Genomic DNA, 24,111 nt, shown 5'->3' on the forward strand with positions numbered 1-24,111 from the left:
GCTTCCTGTCCTGCCAGTGTTTGGATTGTCTAAGAGGAGGCTGGAAGTAAGGAGAAACCAGCCTGTAGTTACTACTACTGCACAGTGAAAGGAACATAATAAAAAGGAACACGAACAGAGGGGAAACAGTGGAAGCAGATGACAAAGCAACCAGGCAAGATAGTGAAAATATGGGAGAGTGAGACTGTGACAAGAGAAGAAAAGGGCAGGGTGGGAGATAAGAAAGCAGAAGGAAGAACACTGGTGAGATGGTATATACATGAAGTAAAGGATGCTTGCTTCCCCAACCCTTTGATTTTTTTAAAAGGAAAACAAAAACACCTGCCATGCTAAGAAAAGAAACAATGGAGAATATAGTGCACAGTAGCTCTATGGACCAAAAAGAACAGCAAAATAGCACACGTGGCTTCAAATGAACCTATGAGTACATAAATACACACATTCCCTAGTGTACAAACGGTAGCATAACTATAAGGCATAAGACTGTAGATTCAAGCATACTTTAATTATGCATCCATGTAAAAGGTATCATTTTACAACACTGAAGATTTCTTACAACAAAAGCCATGCAGATGCATTTGAAAGAGACATTACTAGGACACTAACCTTTTGAATTACTTGCTGGGATAAGTAAAACTGATGGAGGGGATGCCCCGACTCTGTTACGGGCAATCACAGTCACTTCGTAAGTTCCATTTGGCAGCTTTAATGTAAGGTTGGTGGTATTAATATTGTATTTCTCTGGTGGACTGAAGAGAGACGATTTAGCTCTGACAGTCACTTCATACTGCAAGATTACTCCATTGGCTTCAAATGGCTCCAATGCCTGTTAGAAACACATCTTTGATTACACTGATACTGAACAAACGTTGACAACCTTTACTGTCGTTGATGCACAATTTAAAAATCTGAGAGCAAGACAAGTTATGTAAATCAAATAGCCCCATATATAAGGAAAGCGCAAATAACCTGTGTTTATTTCTGTAAAGCAGTAACTTCCAGAACCACTTCTGGTTTAAATCCTCTTTTTCTTTCTTCATAATCCTACTTAGTAGTTTAATAAAAGCTATTCTGTAAAGACTGCAGAACATACGTTGATAAACCCTACATTTTATGTGACTTTACAACACAATGACATAAAAGGAATTTCACATCTTAAGTTGTGTTGAACCTGAATGCAAAACAGTCCGAGTAGTTTTCTTTTATTACACAGGGAAAAATACTTGTTTCTGTGTTATCTAATAACTCAGAAAAATACTATGTTTTTGTGTAACAGTATTAGTTTTCCGGTAACTTAAGAGAAAATTGTTGAAACTGTAAAGTAGCATCAGTTTTCCAATTCTAAGCTAAATAATGTCAGAAGTGGCCTGTTGCATATGAATTACATCAGAAAAAATGACGTCATACCAATATACATGTAACTTCACATAAGCCACCTAGTAATAGGGAAAAAGTGATAATAAAAAGACAGCTAGATCAAATGTGACAAAGTTCACAGACCAAAAGAAAGCAGGAGATGGGGACTGACCATAATAGCATTCACTTTCTCAGCTTTGGACTTATCAGCCAACTAGACACAGCAGCCTACTGCATGCAAATGTGCAGTTCTGTTTGGCCTCTGGAATGTCTCTAGACTTAATGGATTTTGCAGCTGGAGTATGCCTGTCCAGATAGCATTACAAAAGTTTTAGGATACAGAAGAAGGCATAACACAAAGGTTTACTTTGTTCAAGTGAAAGTTTCCAATTCCACTGACTGGTTAGGGACAGCAAGTCAGGAATCTGAAAGTGGATTCTGTATACTCTGGATCACAGATGTGTGTCAGTTAACTGATGGCCTTTACATCTGTACTTTTAATTTTGCATAACTAATTATTACAAATAAGAGTACTAAAGTCACTTCTTGTACCAATAAAACCTGTACTATCCCAGCTATCTACTCAAGTTTGTTGAGGTAAATTTTGCCACTTAAAAACTCATTTTTTTAAAAGAATGCTCAATTCCTGCTGTTTATCATGCTACTTTACCTTCCACATCAGATGCACAGTCCAGGAAGCTGGTGAGCGAGATGCATCAATGATCCTCCATATGGGTGGTCCTTTAGATGGTTCTAATGAAAGAAACAATGCTTAATAGTAGAAATACTTTTATTTAATGTGTTTGAATTCATCCTTTGACTATCATTAGATGCTTACTTTTTTTTTTTTTTTTTTTTAATGAAAGCATATACAAAAAGTATTTCCTTAGTTCCTCAAAGAAAATAATGCTTGGTATATTAAGTGGAACACCTGCATGGAAAGATTTCCTGAAGGGATAAATAAAACACCAGTTCTACTCTAAGTGTACAGTATCAAAATAACTGAGTCATCACGCTGAGCATCTACAGCAACGGGCTGAAGATGACCAAACCTACATGGTGCAGCCTGTGTCCAGAGGTACAGCCCTGCGTGTCTGTATACTGCAAACCTTGTTGTGGTCTATAGCTGCCACACTCTCCCTAACCTTCAATATCAAGTTACCTGAAAAAGGAAAGTGCAGAAGAGTTAACAAGCGACAAATTTCTCCTGCCAGAATTCCCCAAGTTTCCTATATCCTTTATGCTAAAAAGAGTAAGAGAACCAAAGTACTTTTGTACAATACTACAATACTTTCTGGCATCGGTACTGTAAAAAATTCAAGTGGTATTTCCACTACAAATTTCATTTCAAAGTAGAATGAATCAATCTATTACAGGGCATAAAGCAATAAAAAGTAGCCAATCCTTTGTGAGGGCCTTAGCCCTAATAGAAAGATGATCTTAAAATGCATTTACATTTATAATCTTGCTAGACTGTATTTTCTCTGGGAGTTCTTTTATTGCATTTTTTATACCAATCATTATAAGTTTTTGGCTGTTTCACCTCCAAAAAAACAGTATCAAGTCTACAGTGCATCTTGTCTCTTATGCTTTACATCAGGAGAATTGGGAACTGAGGCAAAGGGAGCTCTTTCTTAACAATCTCATTTGAGTACTCTGATTTGATTCACATCGAACAGAAGCAGTTGTACACTTTGCCTAATACAGATCATGAATGCAACACGACCCACCTCATGTTCATTTCCTACTACAATACCTTTGTTCTGAGGCTAAAATAACACATGGGTATTTAATCATTGATAGCAGTATTTTTGCAAAGCCAGTCGCCACAGCAGACCAGCTACAGTCTAAACAGGCGGGTGGTCATGAAATCCTCATTGCTTAGGCTGAGATAGTAACCACAGAAAACAAAACCACACTGTTATTGGGAGTTGAAACAAAGCGACTAGAATACTGAAAGAACATTTTACAGTATCTCCCCCAGAGAAAGTAAATTTTGCATAAAGCTGAAGCAATGTCATTACGTACAGATAAATTCCATTTTGTTTGAACAAGTAAGTTATATACTACAATCTTTTTCTTATTTCTCCAATATAAGCTGACATGTGAATTCAATAAAACTCATTACTGGGAACTCAATTAGGATAAATACGAAAGGATTTCTGGTCCAGTGCAGTTAAGCTCCACACACAAAGTAGTGTTTTAACAATGAAACCTGTATTGGTTTAACTCTGTTTAAAGACATGCACTGAAATGCTGCACTAAATAGACTGCTTAAGAAGAGGGTGCCTTAGAAGGCACTAAGGACAGACAGGATATCACAGAAAGGAGACCAGGAAGAGTGCAAGCAGGAAAGGCTGAAGCATATTTAAAAAAAAAAAGAAAAAATTATCAGGCTGACTTAGAAGCTAAACAGATACCACAAAGTATTTGCAATAGTCAGAGGGAAGAACAGATTCCCTTCCAGAATGGAACCAGAAGGTCCAATCCTTGACTCTATATGGGGCAGGATCAGTACAGGCGAGAAACAAAGACAATCTTGCAGGATATCAAAGTAGAAATGAAATGGAAACAGGACTAAGCTAAAGTAGTTTCACTCCTCACAACCCTAGAATTGGAAGGTAAGAGTTTCTAACTGATAATAACGAAGTTCCTGGAAAAATAAGACATGAAATCCCCACATTGCTTAATTCTCTTTAAAGTCAGAAATCAGCAACTGATTCCCAAAGCTGCTGCTACTGATGATTCAGGAGGAAGCCAAACAAGCTTTTAAAATCAAATCCCTTTGAGGGCGATTTCCTAATTCTAGAATCCCCAGAAATCTCAGTGCATATTATTGTAATATACACAGCCCTGCAGTAAGCCTGCTCTGCCGGATATAAAGACCCTTGGCTACAGTTACTATTTGGAGGTACAAAGTAGATGTTTCCTGATAAGGATTAGATAGTAAAACAATTGCCAAGAGATTTCAAAATTGCCAGAATGCTTGAGTTACTCTTCAGCATCATGATTGTACATTTGTGCCTTTGCATTTAAGGATTCTGTTGAAGCCTCACTTGATAGTTACAGTACTTAACAGTTGGAAACATAACACTTAGACAAAACCACACGGAAATATATAAGTGTATCTTCCCAAATACAGCAGTGGTAAATAGAGCTGTATCTTGGTAGCTTGCTACCGAGACAAACATCAAACCTTTTGAATACAGAAGGCAGGCAACTGTGGAACCTTCTGGGACATGAGTCTAACAGTCTTAGACAAAGCACAACATCTAAAAGTCAGTTTTATGATTTGATTGAAGGCAATAATAATGGTGTAACTTAAGTATCCAGTGTCTGCTTGTTTCATTTAATCTTTGCAATAGGCAACTGTACCTAAAAATTGATGAATAAAATTCTGGTACAGGTTTTGCCAAAATTGCAACCTGAAATCCCTTGTCTGAGCCCAACACTTGGTAGTAAAAGGATCAGGGAACTACAGACCTCATGAGCTCCTTTCCAAGTTAAGTTATCCCACTATTCTATAAATTTGCAAGTGTATCTAGGCATTTGCAAGAGGTTACCACACCTCCGAGTTATCTGTAAGCAAACTCAGAATAGGAAATTATTCTTCTGTCAACTTACTGCTACAATAGCAAAAAATGCTAACTGATTAGCAAGTAATGCAGAAAAAGTGGGTCTATCCTGTTATCATCATGAAGGGCAGCTACAACTATTTGTTAAAATGCCGTTCTACCAGCAGAAAGCAGACTGTATTTACATTTGCAGTGTATCACACCTAATGGCACAGGTATTCCTCAACAGCTTACTGCATGCTGAAATGAGTTAATTTTACCTTTAGCAAGAAGCAAGACACTAATGTAAGGTGTTCTGACACCAACAGAGGTTCAGATTCAAGAAGATACGAGTTAGCATCTCTCAAGCATCTATAAAAGATGTTAAATTAGTTCCAGTTCAGTCTAAGTGGGCTATGCAGATGAATGACAAAAGGAGAACAGATCACAGAAAGGCCAGTTATAAATCAAAGCCTGGGGCTTTTATTTGGGGAGCAAATTAAAGGGCAAAATGCATAGGTCTAGGCTGTGTTTGTATATATACAGCATGTACGTTTGTTCTCTTAATAGAAGATGTAAGAATCCACTATTTGAGAATGGGATTTTTCACACTGTAACAAATGCATGGGTGTGATTTTACTGTCAGTGTTCCAACAGTTACTGATCAGTTAGTGTTGTGCAACTTTATTTTGTACAAGTTTACAGTTGCTGCAACAATTGCTAAGTCATGAAATGATGCAAAACAAAACAACCAAACAAAATAAAAAAATCAGTAACAGAAAATGCTAAACATACTCAACTAATGGTTTTGGCACAACTCAGTAGCAGAAGGCACAGTCTCTGTACTTAAGAACAAACCTGCAGGAGAGCCTCTCTAGTGAGGAAATACTGCAATGACTTCCATGAGCTGTGAGGTATATTAAATTCATAACCTAGTGAGTTGTAGTTACTTGAATGCCACGGTACATTTTGTACTGGTTTACAGCTAGGATAGAGTTAATTTTCTTCCCAGTAGTTGGTATAGTGCTGTGTTTTGGATTTAGCATGAGAATAATGTTGATAACACTGATATTTTGGTTCTTTCTGAGTAGAGTTTACACTAGTCAAGGCCTTTTCAGCTTCCCATGCTCCACCAGGTGCACAAGAAGCTGGGAGGGAGCATAGCTGGGACAGCTGACCCAGACTGGCCAAAGGGCTGTTCCATACCATGTGATGTCATGCTCAGCATATAAACTGGGGGAAGAAGGAAGGGGGAGACGTTCAGAGTGGTGGCGTTTGTTTTCCCAAGTAACCATTACACATGATGGAGCCCTGCTTTCCTGAGGATGGCTGAACACCTGCCTGCTGATGGGAAGTAGTGGAGGAATTCCTTGCTTTGCTTGTGGGTGCAGCTTTTGCTTTACCTATTAAACTGCCTTTATCTCAACCCATGAGTTTTCTCACTTTTACTCTTCTGATTCTCTCCCCCATCCCACTGGGGGGGAGTGAGCAATCGGCTGTGGGGCTTAGTTGCCAGCCGGGGTTAAACCATGACACATTTCAAGAAATGCATGTGTTTATGAGCAACTGGAAGCTATCAGTGAAGTTAAAAACCATGCTGTGAAATGCAGTGGACACAGATCTTAGGAGACACTGGGTGCAGTAACAGTCTCAGTGCCACAGTCCTGAAGGAATACGAATGAGTCTAGGGTGATGCAGCACACCTGCAGAACATACAGTTCAATAGAAACAATGTCATAACATGTGGACTGACTGGAGCATCACAAGGAGTTAAAAGGCCAGACAAGTTGATGAGCTGGTGCATGGAAGCAACTTTGCAATGCTGAGGATTTGTTCCACAAAGCAGTGAAGGCTGACACTTGACCAAGGCTCTTAAGCAGTTTTTTTCCAGGGTTATGAACTTAAAGCATAATCTAGTGGTTTGCCATCTTTTGTGCATCTTAAGTAGCGATCGGTTTATACTTTGAAGTTGTATACATCCTGCTTGCAAAGTCCTTTTGTGCAAGGCTGAACATGATCCAAATACTGCCCCCGAAGAGCTGATGCTGGTAAGAAGTTTTCCTCATTAAACCATGACAGCAGCAATTCAGTGTTCACCCCTACTAAAAAGGGATAGGATATTACAAGTCCAGATCTACAAGACAACTCCAATGATTATGTCATCAAGAAGGGAAATTGTAAGTAAACAGGGATTTTTTGTGATTAAATATAGCCAAAATAAAACCATTATCCATCCACACAGACTCAATCTTGCTTAAAGTCAGCAGTTTGTAGATGGCATTCTCTTTCTTATGCCTCCCACAGTGACAACCATATCAGTGATGAACAGCAAGACTCTTGATTACTGTATGTAGAATATTGTAAACAAGTGGGTACAAGACAGTGCAAAGGCAGCTGTAAGTGACTGACAAGCAAGAAAGTGTTGTAGATGCAGAATACCTTGGTAAAAGTTAAGAGTAAAACAGAGTTTTACTTAGATGCTTTGGTGCATAAGAGGCTACACTTCCCACATGCACATTATTTCACATCATTGCTTTACTAAGTTTGTGAAGAAGTCTATGTACCCTACATAACCAAAAATCTTCTGTTTCATACTTACTGACACTTCTTCACCTATGACTTTATCTAATGGCCTCCTAAACACCAAGTTGTTCATAAACCAAGGCAGTCTGTCTGCCAAAAAAAAACCACTTTCACACAGGCAGAACAGCTTTTGTTACAGAGAATAACCTTCAGAACAAAAGAACAAGCATAAAGCCTACTGTCTTCTAAAAGACTTTGAGAATACAACTTTCTGTGAAGAAAGCTTTTCTTCCCTACCTCCGACTTTAGCTGTTTTCAGGGAGCACCTCTAGACTAGCTTTATGGGAAGCTATTCTCATGCTCCTTGGAATGCATGGGTTAAGTCAGTCAGTACTGGAAGTAACTCAGGAGCGCCTTGTTGCATGTTACAATCAAACAGCACAAGTGAGGATACACACTTTCAGTTGGCTACTGCCAGATTGCTGAGCACTCACACATTTTGAAAGTCAGTGACCTACTTTCATATATTACTTACTATCTTCAGTGGTGACCCCAGTTTTCTCTTCACTCCAGTCACTCCAGTAGCCCACTCCATCTTCCTTCATGCAACGAATTGAAAAGACATACTCTGTGTAGGGTCTGAGTCCTTGAACACTGAATGAAGTTCTTGGTGAAGCTGTATCTTCAGGAGGAACCTGTAAGTGGAAGAAAGATTTGAGAGGCACTGATCAAAAATCGTAAAGCTGAGTTCTGTGCTACAACAGCTCCCATCCAAGAGGGCTCCCCACCACATACACACCCAATACAAAGAAGAGTTTTTCTCCCCTCTTATTTCCAAAAGCTTCAATTCTCAACCATAGTTTGGTAAGGGATCAGTCACAGTTGTGTATATTTACCAGCTATAATACAATACATACACTAGAATAGATAGCAGCTATCAGGACAATCTCTCATATTCTGTTTTCTTTTTTGATTAGTTTGTCTACCTCTCCTTCCTTCCCATATAATTCCTCTACTTACTGACTTGTAATATCCCACCTCACATTTTAGAACTCTTCTAGGTTATATGCTTGATTATTGATTGCAAAATACCTGTGCTAGAAGCCTCCTATAAAGCTAGAGAATCCAGGATCATTGCTTCCACTGATACAGAACAGCGTTTCTTACCTGACATTGGAAATAGTTTGTTTTAGAGTAGTTTATACTTTTGCTAATAAGTGAGTTTATTTTCCATAAGCTTTCCTTTATCTTAGATTAGGCACTGAATATCAAAAAATAATCTGTTTCTGTACATATGCAGTAAGAAGTGATGTGGATAATAGATATATGTAGGTACACAGACACACACTCTGACTCCATCACATGTTATTCCACTTGCAATTAAGAGGTTTTTATAGTGAGCAACCCTGCAAGAGGAATGACTGCACATTAAACACACATGCGTGACACTCAAGAGGTTAATCCTGAGTGCAAAGAACTGTCAAAGTAGTCAAATTTTACCACAGCTAAGCAAGCTCAGTTGTTTTAAAAGTTACTATTTCAATGGTCTTGTGCATGTGTTAAAAGGGCAAGACAAGTTAAAAGGACAATGTATGAACAGATCCTGGAGTTGCAGTATAAGCTGTGTGGGACAGTGCTCTTTAAAGTATCAATACAGGTGACCTTAATAATCAATCTCTGCATCTAAAGCTCGAAAAGTTCCTCCAAAGGAATACACTAAATTAGCCACAAGCAGCTGTGTTATGCTACCTGCTTCAAATACCATACTTTAAGTCAGAAGCAGTCTTCCTTCCAAGTCATGAAATTCAGAATATTTTTGGGCCTCTGTACTGAAACAGAAGATAGGACGATCTTGATGAAAAGTGTGTTTCTGGAATACTGCTGCTCTGAGAGAAGACTTAAAGAAACGCAAAACTAAGAAGCTACTGAAAATATGTCCATGGACTGATGTAGAAGAAAAAACCCCACAACTCTTGATTGCATGAACATATTATAGTGCACTACTGGTAAGGCATATTTCTTACTCTTTTCCAGTTCCTTGACTGTATCAGGCTTAAGGCATGTATGCAGGACAACCATACTGTATAGAACCACAGAATCCTTTAGGTTGGAAAAGACTTTTCATTGAGTCCAACCACAAACCTAACACTACCAAGTCCTCCACCACTAAACCCTGTCCCTAGGTGCCACATCTAAATGTCTTTGAAATACCTCCAGGGATGGAGACTCAACCACTTCCCTAGGCAGCCTGGTCCACTGCTTGATAATGCTTTCAGTGAAGAAATTTTTCCTAATATCCAATCTAAACCTCCTCTGGCACAACTTGAGGTGTTTCTTCTTGTCTTATCGCTTGTTACTTGGGAGAAGAGACTGACCCCCACCTCACTACAACCTCCTTTCAGGTAGTTGTAGAGAGCAATAAGGTCTCCCCTCAGCCTCCTCTTCTCCAGGCTAAACAACCCCAGCTCCCTCAGCTGCTCCTTGTAAGACTTGTGCTCTATACCCTTCATCAGCTTCATTGCCCTCCTCTGGCCACGCTCCAGCACCTCAGTGTCCTTCTTGTAGTGAGGGGCCCAAAACTGAACACAGTACTCGAGGTTTGGCCTCACCAGTGCCGAGTACAGGGGCACTATCACCTCCCTGGTCCTGCTGGCCACACTATTTCTGATACAAGCCCGGATGCTATTGGCCTTCTTGGCCACCAGGGCACACCGCTGGCTAACATTCAGCTGGCTGTCGACCAACACCCCCAGGTCCTTTTCTGGGAGGCAGCTTTCCAGTCACTCGCCCCCAAGCCCGTAGTGCTGCATGGGGTCACTGTGATCCAAGTGCAGGTACAGCAAGTTTAAAAAAGCATCCCAGCACTGTACAGTGTTTGCCCAAGCTTTAAATGACATTTAGATCATTAGCTTTGCATGTACATGGGAAGATGAAAGTTCATTAATGTTCTAGATGTTGCATGTACAGAATAAAAATTCAAAATAAACATACTTGAATATGATGGGGAGGACAGCAGAGCAGTCCACAAAGAAAAGCCAAGGTCACTGTACTCTAGATTGTGCCAAAAAAACCTGGATCACAGCCTTCATAAACAGGCCAGATAAACTACCTTGGGAAGCTACATAAGTCCTAAGGACAACAAAGTGAATCCTCTGAACTGCAGCAGTGAGGGAACTTCTTCTGCAGTTTGACAGATGGCTGGGTTACAGCAAGAGAGTGACAAGGGACATTAGTGGTATTACCTGCATCCAGTTTGTGTCACCAACAATCCTATAGCGAATATTGAATTTCAGCTTCATCACAGCTGCTGAAATCCTATTCTCCCATGAAAGCTTCAGAACAGTAGGCAGTATTCCTGAGTTGACTGATAAGTTGTGTGGAGACAGAGGTTTAACTAGAAGAGAAGGAGTTAAAGTCAACTCTACAGCTGTATTTTATCATGCCTCTAGCAGTTGGTACACTACACTGTAACACTACCATTAAAGCCTTTCAGAAACTCAGATGGCTGCTACTTAAAACTAGTTTCTAAAGCAGACTACTCAAGAAGAGCCTGCTATCTGAATTGTGATCAAATATCTCACCTTCCCTACCTTTGTCCAACACAGTTCAAGCTCTAGTCAACAATATTTCAGTAGTGTTATTTTATAGTGAAGAAACATTAACATACCAATTCAGCAATATGCACAGAAGCAGCAGTTATGTACTACTAAATCTTTATTAAGAGGCATATAGTTACCAATCTCAATGGGATCAAGAACAAGTGGATCAGATTCAGCCTTCCCAAGAGCATTTGCTGCTTCTACCCAGACCTCCAGGTTAACAAAGAACTGAACATCAGTAATCGTACAAGAATTGTTTACATCTTTTGGTATACAGTCAGGAAAGTTCTCTTGTGGCCTAAATAAAAGAGAAGGAAAAACAAGGTATAAATCAGTAAGTTTGATTTCCTTTAGAGAATCTTTTTAAGTAGATCAGAGTGATCAATCAGTTTAGCTCGTATGTTTCCCCTCTGCCATAATCTTTGTAAGCAGAGGGAACCGAAGAAAAGGTGAAGAAATTAGAATGGCTTGTTCAGCTACAAATGCATGATTGCATTAGAATAGAAACTAGAATAAAATCTCTTGACTTCAAGTCACATATCTTCAAAAGCACAAGCCATTGTATTGTAATTATAAAAGCTGTATATAAACCTAACAGCTTAAAAAATAAAGATAAAGAATTGATACATTTAATCAAAAGCAGTATAGCTAGTAACTAAAAGCATATTCACGCATTAAAAGATGTAGTCAGTATTACCTGCATACACTTCAAGAGTACAGCATTACAGCTGCAGCCCATCATCACTTCTGTTCACCATCTTCTGCTACACTAACAGCAGATAGGTCTAGAGGCATCAGGAGATTTGCAAAGCATAAAGGTTTTCTATCTATCCATACTTTCTGCTACACTTGTTACCAAAACACTTTAGTGGAACGGGGCAGATTGAAAGCTGTAGGCAGTCATTCCTGTTTCCAGAGCAGAGCAACAATTCTGTCTGCTCCATTTTAAACTACAACAGACCATTTGAAGAGTTTGAAAATTACTTAAGTTAATTTGCTTTCACAGGAGATTTTTGCTGAAGCTTTCACATTAGGATTAACCGTGAAGAAACACCATTCTCAGAATGGTTCTCAGGAAGTACAGAGTAGATAATACTTCTACAAAATCCAGTCACTATATGTTTGTTTCTCTCCTTAGAATCATAGAATGGTTTGGGTTGGAAGAGACCTTTAAAGGTCATCTAGTCTGACCCTCCTGCAATGAGCAAGAACATCTTCTACTTGTTTAGAATGGGACACAACAGTCACCACAGAAAAACAAAATATATAATTTGGGTCGAGCCACCTAATAATTAGGTGTATTGTACTCAAGCCACACTAATAGCGTATTTGAAGAATGGAAAAAAACAATAGCTGTTACTCCAAAACAAGTGCAGCAACAAAATTTCAAGTCTCACTTAGAATTACTTTAAATGTGAACTTCTTTAACTCTTCCCTTCTCCCCAAAATAGACAGCAATGCTTCAGAAAACTGGATTTAAGTTAAGAACTCTTCCACAGTATCAAGGAATTTCAAGGAAGTACAGTTTAGCCTACAAATATTCTTCAGAATTATTTAGATATTCTATAAAGGGCTACTTACCATCTGTATTTCAACCTAAAGTGAGTGTCCAGGAATGTATGCCTTCCAGGGTTCCAGGTACAAGTCATAGGATATGTGAGTTTTGACACCTGATGCACAATGCAACTTAAGTTCTTAGGCTTCTCTGGGGGTACTGTACAGAAAAAGTTATCAGTAATTAATCTATATACACATTTCAATCCAGTAAGAATCATGCTAAATGTCCCATTAGAGCAACTTCAGTGAACATCTGAAATATTTATAGTCAGATTTATTTCTAAAGGAGGGGGCAAAAAGTGCTAGATACCATCCAGCAATGGAAGTCAAGAAGCTTAACTAGCTGCTCTGAGAAACAGTAGGCTGTACAAGGAACAAGCACCTGACAGTAAGGAACAGCACAGAAGATTTCTCATTCTTTGAGGCAGAAACCCTGATTATCAACCATATCTCGTCTAAATCTATTTTAAATCGCACAGAAAAAACCACTAATGAGTATTACAGCTGGATTGGCATATGCTGACTCTGCCAATAACCTGAGCTCTAAGACAATTATAATAGGTCTATTCTCCCCTACTTGAGCTATGGAAGAAGGATGCTTTAGCTGTGAACACCTACAAGAAAGGTAAGGGATCTTCAGTGCACTTCAGTAGTGTGTAAGAAACTCTTTCAGAGTGTAGCTGAACTGTTTTTTTCCGTCTTAAACTCAAATCATAGCATACAAAGAGTTTGTTTCTAGCTTTTAGAATATCACTGTTTATAAAAGTATCATATACTTGAAGAAACTTATTCCCTTTCAAGCAGAATGCTATTTTCAACAGAACTACATTATGAGCAACACAGTTTTTGTTCCTGAATAGTTGTATTCTTCTCAAACCTGTTATTCTCATTGTTTACAGAATTTTTCTTTAATTGACAGTATGAAAATACAGTAGCTTTAAATACTAATGCATCTCAAGATTCATACGTGAGTTACTGTAGAATGTCATCTCTACTGTCATTCAGTTTACCACCTTAGGATATTTACTTGTCCTCAACTTTCCATATATTTTGCCTGTCACACCTTATCCAGTAAGAAAATTACTCAAGAAAATTGCTCCTCAGAAGTCAAAATAGAAAACATTGGTTTTCTATGAAAGCATTTTGTACCTCATGCTAGAACCACATTAGTTTAAGTTGTAAACTCAAGCCAGCCTTTTGTACACAGACCATGCAGCAACTGCAATACCTTTTGCCAACACTAGGAGGCAACATAATTCATCAGCCATTCAAACTCCGATATTAAGGACACTTGAAAACTTATTTTATAAGCAGTCCACCAACTAATTAAGAAATAGTATATTAAGTTATTCATGCTACTTTCTCAAGACCTCGGTCTTGTCTCAAAGAGCACTTGCTCAGAACTATGCAAGTGCTATCATGTTTGAACAAGGAGAGTTTATAATTAGCTAAAAGTATTTTCTTATATATAGAGGTAGAGTAATCCAAATAGTATGTTCCACCCTTAAGGCAGTTCAGTTCAGCTTTAGTGATACAAATGGACTAAATATTTCAGTCCATTAATGAAGAAAACATTAATTTCACAGTGTTATTATGAAAGCAGGACATATGACCTTATTGTATTTCCTTGAATACTGAAACAGAAGCAAGAAATAATGAAAAGTTAGTTTATTTCCTGGGATCTATTTCAGTTAAATTCACATCATCTTTCTGTAATTTAAATCTTCTTGCTTCAACATTTTTCTGTTTTTTTCTGTTGTTCTGTTTTCTTCCTATTTCAACACTGAAATACTCCAAAGTATTTTCTATTTTTTAGAAAACTATTTTGTGCGTATTTGCCAGTTTTGATGGCATGTAATTTGACAATGTCTTTATATAATTACCCAGGAACTGAGGGAATGGAAACAAGTGTCTCAAAACACGCACACCTTCTATTGTTTCCATTCTCTTTCCTGTTTCTCAGAAACAATTTTCTTAAGACCAGAATAAAAGGCAAGAAAAATGGTACTTACAGCCTATTGTAACTGTAATTCCATAAATGTTCTGCTCAATCTGTCCATCTGCTAAAATGTTGCATGTCAGAGGAGTAGCTAGTGAAGAAGTGTCATTAAATGTGACACTGGAAACCGTTCTGTTTATTTCACGATACTGTTCTTTAGGTACCACTCTATTTTTAATTTTCCAGATAATTTGATTAGCATAGATATTGCCAAAGTCAAGACAACTCTCATTCAAAATACATAATGCTGTGAAATTGGAACCAAGGGCCAATACAGGAGACTCCGGGATGATGTGACCACATGACTGTACAAGTCCACCTGAAACTAAAAAGAAAGAGAATTGCATCTTTATTAAAAACTACAGAGCATTCCATAATCAATATTGTTGATGCAGCATTTTTAACATTATACTAGTGCTGTATGTGTCTACACAGGAAATGAATTAGTTACTTGACAGTTATAAAACTGAAATGCATTAATGGACCACCAAGTAGATTTAAGCAGCAAAAGCAGTGTAGTGTTCCCTAGGCTTTGCAAAAGCATTTTACCAAGCAAGAAAAGCTCTATTAATAAACAGGAGCCTTTATAGAGAGGGGAGAGTCAAGGATTGAATGTTTAGTATGTTTTGAAGGAGGAAGGTAATACGCTTGAGGTTACTCTTCCAGTTAAAAAGGTATTTTCTGTTGAGAAAGTTAACAACAAAAAAATTGGGATAAGCATGCACCTTTGTTGTCATGGACTAGTTTTAGAAGGACTGCATGCAAACAGTTAAATACCCGAGTTGTCCATTTCAAAAGCTTCAATGTGTATACTATAAGCATATTTGGGAATTATAGTGAACTCTGCACATTTGATAGTACTCTTTTTACAAAGGAACTTCATCACAACAATAGAATTGTGACTATTGCTACAGAGGCATATAAAGAGAAAAGTATCAAGTTTTAAAGATGCAATAGATGACTGAAATACTGCCTTGAATCAACAGCCACACTAAACATCTTGAGGATGATCATCTGAACGCAATAGCAGTGGCCCATGGTTCCAACTTGAACACAGAGCCTACAACACTAGTTCACTGGTAGCTTATTTTAGACACCATTTGGCACATGTGAAATTAAACTTCAGTTTGCTACAGCTCCAGTGGTTTCAGTGGAAGTCAGTGGAACCAAAGCAACCTTCCACTGACCAAAGTGGCTCTTCACTCTCTCTGTACACAGATGAGTAATGAACAGAAGCAGAAGTGGGTATTGGTTTAACATGCATTATTTTACCATAGTATTAAGGGCACAGACTAGGTCTCTCTATCCTGACAGACCTTGCTTTCTGCCCCCATCCCACAATTATCTAGACAAAAACCAAGTATGTGCTTCAAGCATCTGATTAAAGTTCTACAAATCTCTTGTGTTTGAGACACAGAAGTCTTACCTTCAAGAGAACAAATATTCAAGAGCAGATATAAGCCACAGGCCACCCAGTTCCACCCAGAAAACATGCTGCACAGAATTCCTGTAAAAGAGAAAGATTTTTCTCTTAAATTTAATCTATTACTCTTCACTTTATATCACTGCCAAATTCAGATTTGTATTCGATCTATGACAATTTCTGTTATGCACATTTACTTTCCTGAAAGAGTCAGTATCTTCTCACTTTAGAGAAAGAATGGGCATATTGTTTCCATTTTACTCACTGCCATATGAAAATCTAATGTCTACTTAAGACAACTGATGCAGTTTAAAGCCTCTTTAGTTACAAATTTAAGAAATGCATCAGCTGAAGTTTTTCATGTCATATATGGAAACAAACTTCACTGGTAGTTCTGTGAGAAGTTCAGTTAGAATAGAGAGTGTAACACTGTGGCTCAGGTTTTAAAACAGAACCCTATGAATTTGATTATGGTTACCATACTTACCTAGCTTTCAAATGCACTGATATAAATGCTTTGCACAAGGTTTAGAACAACCTACCACAAAACCATGTGTCTCATTCACAGAAGTGACTTAAAATACATTTAAGAATTACAAAGCACAATGCTTCCATATAAACTGTTGACTACTATAGAAAAAACAATAATTCTTCAAAACCTTACAATGGAGTTCATAATTCCTCAAAAGTTGGAAAGTTTTTTTAATATCTCATGTTCTTTATTTCTGTATTGCAGCAGAGTTCACTTGTTCTCTGTTTTGACAATTCTACAAAACAGTTTAGAGAAACTGAAGCATTCACAGAGTAGCTTCAACTCCAGTTGTTTTGAACCACAAAGTCTCTTCTGGATTTCTCAACCTGCAGTTATAAAGCAGCCCCAAATTACTACAAGCAAGTAACCATTCTCTACTAAACATCTGAGTTATATTATTTCAGTTACAATTATGCATCTTTACAGGAATAGGTACATTGGCTTAGTCAAATAGGGCATTTAGTCCACAACCTGATTTCTAGAAGCAGATTTCATATTGTTCTCATAGCTAGAAACTAAACATCAAATTTCTAGGTTTACTAAGATTTGAGATGAGATTGCCTGTAGCAACCCTGCATCTGGTGTGTTATTTTCACTGACCTGATAAAACTTCTTTGGAAACTGGTATTCTGAGTTTTACCCCTACAAAAGGCAACTCGCTAAGAAGTTTAAAGGAATTCCACAGTACTCCCTAGAAAGGAAAATTTAAAAGCTACATTTACTATTATCAGAAGGAAAATAAACTGCAATTTATGACAGGAAATACTCCTTCGCTTTGATTGCATGTAGTTTATAATAATGACAGAAAGGCATAAGGCATTTCATATAGATCAATAAAACTAGACAAGACATTTAAGCACTGATGTATCAATACCAAACTACAACCTCATTTTTAGGCATCAGCACATCTAAGCTTTTTTTCCTTTTTTTTCTTTACACAAATCAAGAGAAACTGTATGATGTAAAGAAAATCTCTATTCACAAGAATTAGAAACCAACAACTAAACGAAAGCCAATCTCAAACCTTTACAGTGGAGTCTTTGCAGGGCTCACCAACATAGATGTCGGGTTTAGTTAGGACTAAAATAATAGCCATCAGAATTACTCAGCAGTATCTTTATTTAAATCTATACTTGTGAGTTCATTACTCAAAGCCCGCCAAAATTTCCTATATAGAAGTTTTATACTAGAAATATTGCTGATTAGAAGACTTGACAATTATGTTAACAAGCATTTATATTTGTCACTAGAGGTTGTTTTTTTAACTAAATAAAAAGACTTATTTATATAGTCAGACTGTAGCTGTATGTAGTTGAAAAATCAAGAAGCTATTCATTTTTTCTGTGTTACAATCAAGTAGTCTGACTGGGCTGGATATGAAAACCATTACACAGTTTTAAGTGCAATACATATTTAGATATTTACTACAAGCATACAGTAAAAGAATGAAACCAACTGATTTTTGCTCATTATGGATGTAAAGTCTTTCAATATCTGAAAAACAAGGTTTCTACCCACCCATGCCTTTCTGCATTTTAAAATCCCAATTGATCTCACAAATTTTAATAAAATCACAATGTGAATACAACCAAACTCAGAAGAGTACTCTCTTTTGATTTAGTTCTTCAGACACTGAATAAAACCAGTACATGCGAATCTATTTTAGTGTCTTGACTTACTCTAACATAAATACTGCTTGCTACCTAAAGCTTGTTGTGCTCTATTAAGGACAGACCTTAAGATTTGTTATTTTAAGGAAGATTTATTTAAAGCTTTTTAAGTTGGACAATTTGAGTTGCAGAAGATCTGAAACTCAGAAGAACCCTGAGGGCAACTACAAGCTAGGTGGAAAGGAGCAGCAGCTCCACTTCCCTGCTAATTGCCAAAAGCTGCAGAACCACAGCAGAAACAGCTCCCACACTGAAGAAGAAAGAGTGAAGCAGATGTAAAAAGGCAAATAGGAAAGCTTTTTAAAGAATGTTCAATATAGTATTTCTCTCCCATTTGGTATCACAATTGGTGCCACATTAGAATAATGGCAGTGTCAGTTAAGCTAATTATTACATCAGGTTAATAAATACTGTGAAGCACCTGAAGGAACACTAAACCCAACACTTGAAAAGCAATAACCAACTCAACAGAAGTAAACATACAGCATTATCACATATTTTGCTCTAAAGAATGTTTTCCTTAAGAAGTAAGATTACTTCATCTTTTTAAATAACTGCCATTTCTATATTCAACTATCTTCCAGACTTGGAATACAACATTTTAATTGTCCCGACCAGATCCATTTATACATGGGAAGCTGAAGTCGAAATCTCTACTACTTGCACTTTGGAAAACTTAGTATCAGTTTTGAGGGAGCAAAGAAACCCTCCACAGTTTACAGCACTTACTCTGCCTCACTCAGCTCCTGAAAGGCAAGAGGACTAAGACTCACATCCCATCCCCTGCAGTGGAACATTCAGTGGAAAGCCCACCCACCTACAGTAAACAAGCAGTTGTGACTGTATCGTCAAAATCATGCTACAGTTCAGCATATATCTGCTTTTAGGCTGTCTGATGTATTTTACTTTTTCCCCCTGCTGATCAATGCAGTTTGAAGAAGACTGAAGCTACACACCTCCAAACCACAAAGGGGCTATTACAATCCCTTCTAATGTGTGCTGTTTTTTAAAACATTAGTCTCTCTAGCTTTTACAAGACATTCTTAATTGAAATTTAGTTCTAGGAGGAAGAACCAGAGTTACACTAAGCACTTCCATCCATCTTGCCCAGATGAAAGCCATAAAAAAAAATACGGTGGGGCTTATAACTAACAAAACAAGGAGCCATACTTCAGATTAGAGTGAGGAAGACACTTCTATGGAAACTGGTGTTTTCTAATCTGAGCATATAAAGATGCTCAGGTGCAAAAACCTTGCGTATAAGCTATATCAAAACTTTAAAACATAGTGTCATGATTCAAAAGAAATGCTGCTGAACACCAATTGTTCACCATTAACTACTTTAAGTCAGACTAAGTTGCAAGTCTGGGCAACAGAAGATCCAATAGCTTCAGTGATTACGCAGCCCGAAGTCTTCCTGTTTTACAGACTGGTGTAGTGTACTAGGAATCTAAAGTGAAAGTTCAACTTGACACTGAACTAACATTGAGGCAGCTAGTCAGTTCAGAAGCCTTTTTTTAAAAAAAGCCAAATCAACATTTTATCTATTACTATGTAGTTGTTGTGGACTACTAAGTGAAGAGGAAAGGGAGACAGAGAAAGAAACTGATGTTAGAAGTTTGTCAGATTACTTTCATAGTTAAGTCTGCCAAAGTCGCAAAAGCTCAAAGTCCATCAAAATACTATACAGTAAAAACAACATGGTCAATTTAGAACCGCTGCTGGCGACAGTCCTTAACTCACAGAACATAAGTTATCTTAAAGAGGAAAAAAACCTGTTAAAATGCTGCAATTACTTCAGTAAAGATATGAACCTCGTACACCATAAGACCACCCCATTTAATCTCCAAATCATATTATTCTTCATATCCTGCTACCATTTTGAAAGGAAAGCATTAAGCCTTTATGCCTGAACCTTAAACTGATGCTTCAGGCAGTGCCCTATGAAAAGCTAATAATGACCCTAAAGTCAAGCTCTATATGCATAAAGTAGCAACAGCATTGAGTTTTATGCCTAACGTGTGAATAACAGTTTTGAAGAAATGTCAGGCATTCATGCAAAACAGATATCATTACTTATTCTGAGTAGCAGAGAGAAGTCTTACAAATTATCTTATTTCATAAATTATGAGAACTACCCCAAAATGGATAAAGGTATGTGTCATATGATGAGTTATCACCTCTCCATTTCAGAGAGGTGACGATTACTGCCCAAGTGACCTACAAATGACAATTTCAGTTTAAGAGACTATAGCCAAAATAACACGTTCTTGCCAGCAAAGCCAGCTTGCAAGTCAGGAAGTATAGATAACACCACAACCACCACAGGAAGGTGTTAGGCTAAGGCTCATCAGCACATCAATCATGAAAGCCTAAAGGTTGCTGGCAAATGGATTTCTAGAAATTCCTAAAAAAAAAAAAGCCAAGATTACAGCTTCAAATGGTAATCTCTCAATAAGGATTCACATATCTCAGGCAGATAGGGCAAGGAACCAGTACATAAAACTGATACTGCACATAGCAGCTTCTGCTTGAGGTTTTATAACAAGCCAGGTAGTACTTAAAGCCCATTTAAAAGCTACAACTATCCTGAAGGAATTTTGATTACTCAAGCTGTAACTGCTTTCTAATTTGGAGTATTTAATCTGCAAGCTTCCTTCCTTCCTTCCTCCAAGCTTACTTCCTTCTTGGAAATATTTATAAGACTCAAAAAACCCCAAACACCTCCAAGAGAATCACTTGAAAATCTTACATAACATTGTATGCACAGAATATTCTGAAATTAATTTTCTTATTTAAAATACCTTTACACAAAGGATATCTCTATCCCTTTCACCAAATAGCTAAGTCACTTCTCCATATTACTCATTCCTTTGCCTCTAGAAGGAGGCTTCTCCCTACCTCTGGGGTTTTAGTATAGCACTCAGAATAAAAAACCCAAACAAAGGGGCGCAGATTAAAATGACTGAAATAACTCATCAGAGGCACCAAATATTTGCTTGCAAGAATTAAGTTCTTCTTTCTAGTACCTTCTCAAACTGCAGATCACTTTCTCTCACATACTTCAGATTTTTTTTTGCAGCTAGCAAGTAGCTTTAGTCTAAAAAGCAAATGAATTTATACAAAATAATGTCTTAGCATTCCATGTTCTCATCTTGAAGTCGAACCTTCAAGACTGACAACCACCAATGCTGGTTCTCCAACTCAGACAGTTCTTGCTAATATAAGAACCATTCTAAAAAAAATTGTCCAAGACATGTATTTTCATACAACTGTGCTAGTACTAATCCTCTAGAGAAGCAGCATGGGAGACAGTGTATCTCCATTTTGTGTACAGACTTACAGATGTGCATGTATCCCCGCCCTCAAATGTATATATAGGCTGTACTTGAAGAGATCACATTTCTAGACATGTAAACAAGATCCAAGTATCTATTTTTAATACTTAATTTCTAGGAAGTAATCTCAGATTTTCATCATCCTCTCCTACTTTCCTACTGTGATACACCAACATACAAATTAAGTTTGTTGAATTCAGAAGTTACAGGCTTTCAACAGATATCTTTTACATCTAATTATTCCTCTGAAAGTAGCAGTATTTGGGAAGAAAAGTATAAATGTTATGTTTTATAAGGGAAAAGAAGGTGAAAGAAAAAAGCCCATAACTCCCAAAAGTATCTGACCTCTTGAGGTTGTGGACTCCCCCCCTTTTTTTTTCCCCCTTCTCAGTGACAGGACAGATCACTCATGACAAAACTATAACCCCACATAATTCCATTACCAGGTTTCTCCTTCAGAAATGCCTCAGAAGTAACAAGCAGCCACCCGCTGGCAATCACCTAGTCAGCCTAAAACAAGGATGAAAACTGAGACTGGGATTTATTCTCCTCTGCACTGCCAGCACACTTGGCAAACTGCTTTCCTTTGTGCCTCAGTTTCATCATCTGCAGGATGAAAATAATGACACCGTTTTTCTTTAGGAAGAGCGTCAGAGACCCACTGCAAGGATGACTGCAGCTCAGGAGCACATCAGAAGTTCGCAGACGACCCACGTTGCTCACTGTACCCGCTCCTCCCTAATTCCTCAGGGAATCCCTCCGGGAGTAGGCCAGGTGTAAAGCAAAGTGTGCCTTTCTTTCAAGGCCAGCCGTTTTCTACCTTCTGGTCTACAGGCAACAAGAACAGACCACTTGTGCTGAAGGCAACAAGACGTAACGCTTTTCAACCAGAAAACGCCTGCCGATAACATGGCCAAGCTTATCAAGAGAGTTAAAAAGCCCGAAAGACATGAGCCCGGTGAGGGCCGCAGCACCTTTATTAAGACTGTCGGCATCAAGCACCAACGCGCTACAGAAAAACCCGGATAATCTCCGGTCTTGCCCTCCGCGGCAGGCCAGCAGGTCGGCACAACCGCGCCGGGACAGGGGAAGGGCTGCGGACGGGGCAGCCCCAGCAGCGGGCACTACGCGCACCGGCGAGGAAAGGGGCTCGACAGCCCCCCGGGCCCCGCACCGAGGAGGCCCCGGCAGCGGGCGAGGCCATATTGCGTTTTAAGCGCCAGCGCCGGGCCAGCTCCGCCAGCGCCGGCCGAGGGGAGGCGAGACGCCGCGGCGGGGAGCGGGCGGCGGCACCCGCGCCCCCTCACAGCCCGCCGGGGCGGGCCGGGGAAGGCTGCAGCCGGACGCCCCCGCCGCCGGGGGGAAGGCGAGGGATCGGCTCGCGAAGCGAGTGGCGCAGGGCAGCCGTCCTTCCCCGCTGCCTCCCAGCCAGCCCTGGCCGAGCGCCCACCCGCCCGCCCCGGCGTCCCGGCCCGCGGGCGCACGGCCCGGCCTGCCGAGCCCGGCTACGGCCCGGAGGGGAAGAACGGGCCAACGCGGCCGCCGCCGCCGGCCGCCCCTCAAGGGAGGGGGGCGCAGAGGCGGCGAGGAAGCTGAGGGGGACCGAGGAGAAGGGGAAAACCGGCTCCGGCTGCGGCCGCGACCCTCCCTCCCGGCCCGTACCTGCCGCCGCGGCGCTCCCCACGCCGCCGCCACGTCCCGGCGCCCCCGGCCCGGCCTCCAGCCCCTAAATAACGGCCCCGCCGCGCCGCGCCATCGCGCCGCCGTCCCGCACGCGCGGCCCCACGCCCGGTCACGCTCCCCCCCGCCCCCCCGCCCTTCCCTCCGGGACTCGCGCCGCCATTGGCGTGCGGGGGCCGTGACGTTGCCGAAAGGGGGCGGGGGGCGGGGCTTCCCGTAACGCGCCGGCCAGTGCCAGGATCGCGGGCGCGGGGGGCGCGCGCGGGCGGCGGGGGGCGGGAAGGGCGGCGGCGGTCCGTGAGGGGGGGCGGCCGCCGCCATCTGCTCGGCGCTGCTCCCCCCCGCGGCGGTGCCCCCCCCCGCCCCGGCGAAAGGCTCCTCGCAGGGTTTTCCCCTCCAGGTGTGTTTCAGGGCGTGTAAGAACAGGCGAGGGGCCGGAGAGCCCCGCGGCCCGGGGAGGGGGGCGGGAGCGCAGCCGCCTCCGTCGCCCCCTGCGGCTCCCACCTGCGCCGTGGGCGGCAGCCGAGGCGAGCCGGCCCCTGCCCGCGCCGCCGGCGGCGAGGCCTCTGGAAGCTTCTCCCGGCCCTTAGCCGGCCGGGCTGCGCTGGCGGCGCGGCGGGGGGGCCCTCCCGGGCAGGCCTGAGGAGCGAGCAGCCTTCCCGACGTTTCGCAAGGCTCCCCTGGGAGCGCGGGCGGCTGGCGAGTGCTCTTATCAACAGCAGCGGTGTTGGCGGCGCGCTGTTACCGAGAGCAGTCGCTAGAAAAGGTGTTTGTGGAAGGCTGCGTTGCTACGAAATGGCCCTTAATATAGATCCTTCATGTGATCGAGATCCAGGGAAGCCTCTGGGTTCCCTCGGTGGTTATCCTTGTACATTTCTTC

General features: G+C 40.4%; 1 protein-coding gene across 3 annotated transcripts in view; it reads right to left on the bottom strand.

Moving 5' to 3' along the window:
* IL6ST (interleukin 6 cytokine family signal transducer) overlaps positions 1-23,314 on the bottom strand; it is a 36,409-nt gene extending 13,095 nt beyond the window's left edge. For 2 of the 3 annotated variants that reach the window (XM_082336176.1, XM_082336174.1), the window contains exons 1-9: positions 23,214-23,314; positions 16,015-16,095; positions 14,602-14,913; positions 12,614-12,746; positions 11,170-11,330; positions 10,676-10,827; positions 7,969-8,128; positions 2,027-2,109; positions 607-826 (exon numbers count right to left, since the gene is read on the bottom strand). In XM_082336176.1, the coding sequence (XP_082192302.1) occupies positions 607-826; positions 2,027-2,109; positions 7,969-8,128; positions 10,676-10,827; positions 11,170-11,330; positions 12,614-12,746; positions 14,602-14,913; positions 16,015-16,081 (1,288 nt within the window). In that variant the 5' untranslated portion in view covers positions 16,082-16,095; positions 23,214-23,314. Of the gene's footprint in view, positions 1-606; positions 827-2,026; positions 2,110-7,968; positions 8,129-10,675; positions 10,828-11,169; positions 11,331-12,613; positions 12,747-14,601; positions 14,936-16,014; positions 16,096-23,213 lie in introns of those variants that run through there. The other variant, XM_082336175.1, reaches the window with a different exon arrangement.
* Positions 23,315-24,111: the final 797 nt, after the last annotated feature.

Source organism: Platalea leucorodia, assembly GCF_965183815.1.
Source record: "Platalea leucorodia genome assembly, chromosome: Z".
NCBI classification, from domain to species: Eukaryota; Metazoa; Chordata; class Aves; order Pelecaniformes; family Threskiornithidae; genus Platalea; species Platalea leucorodia.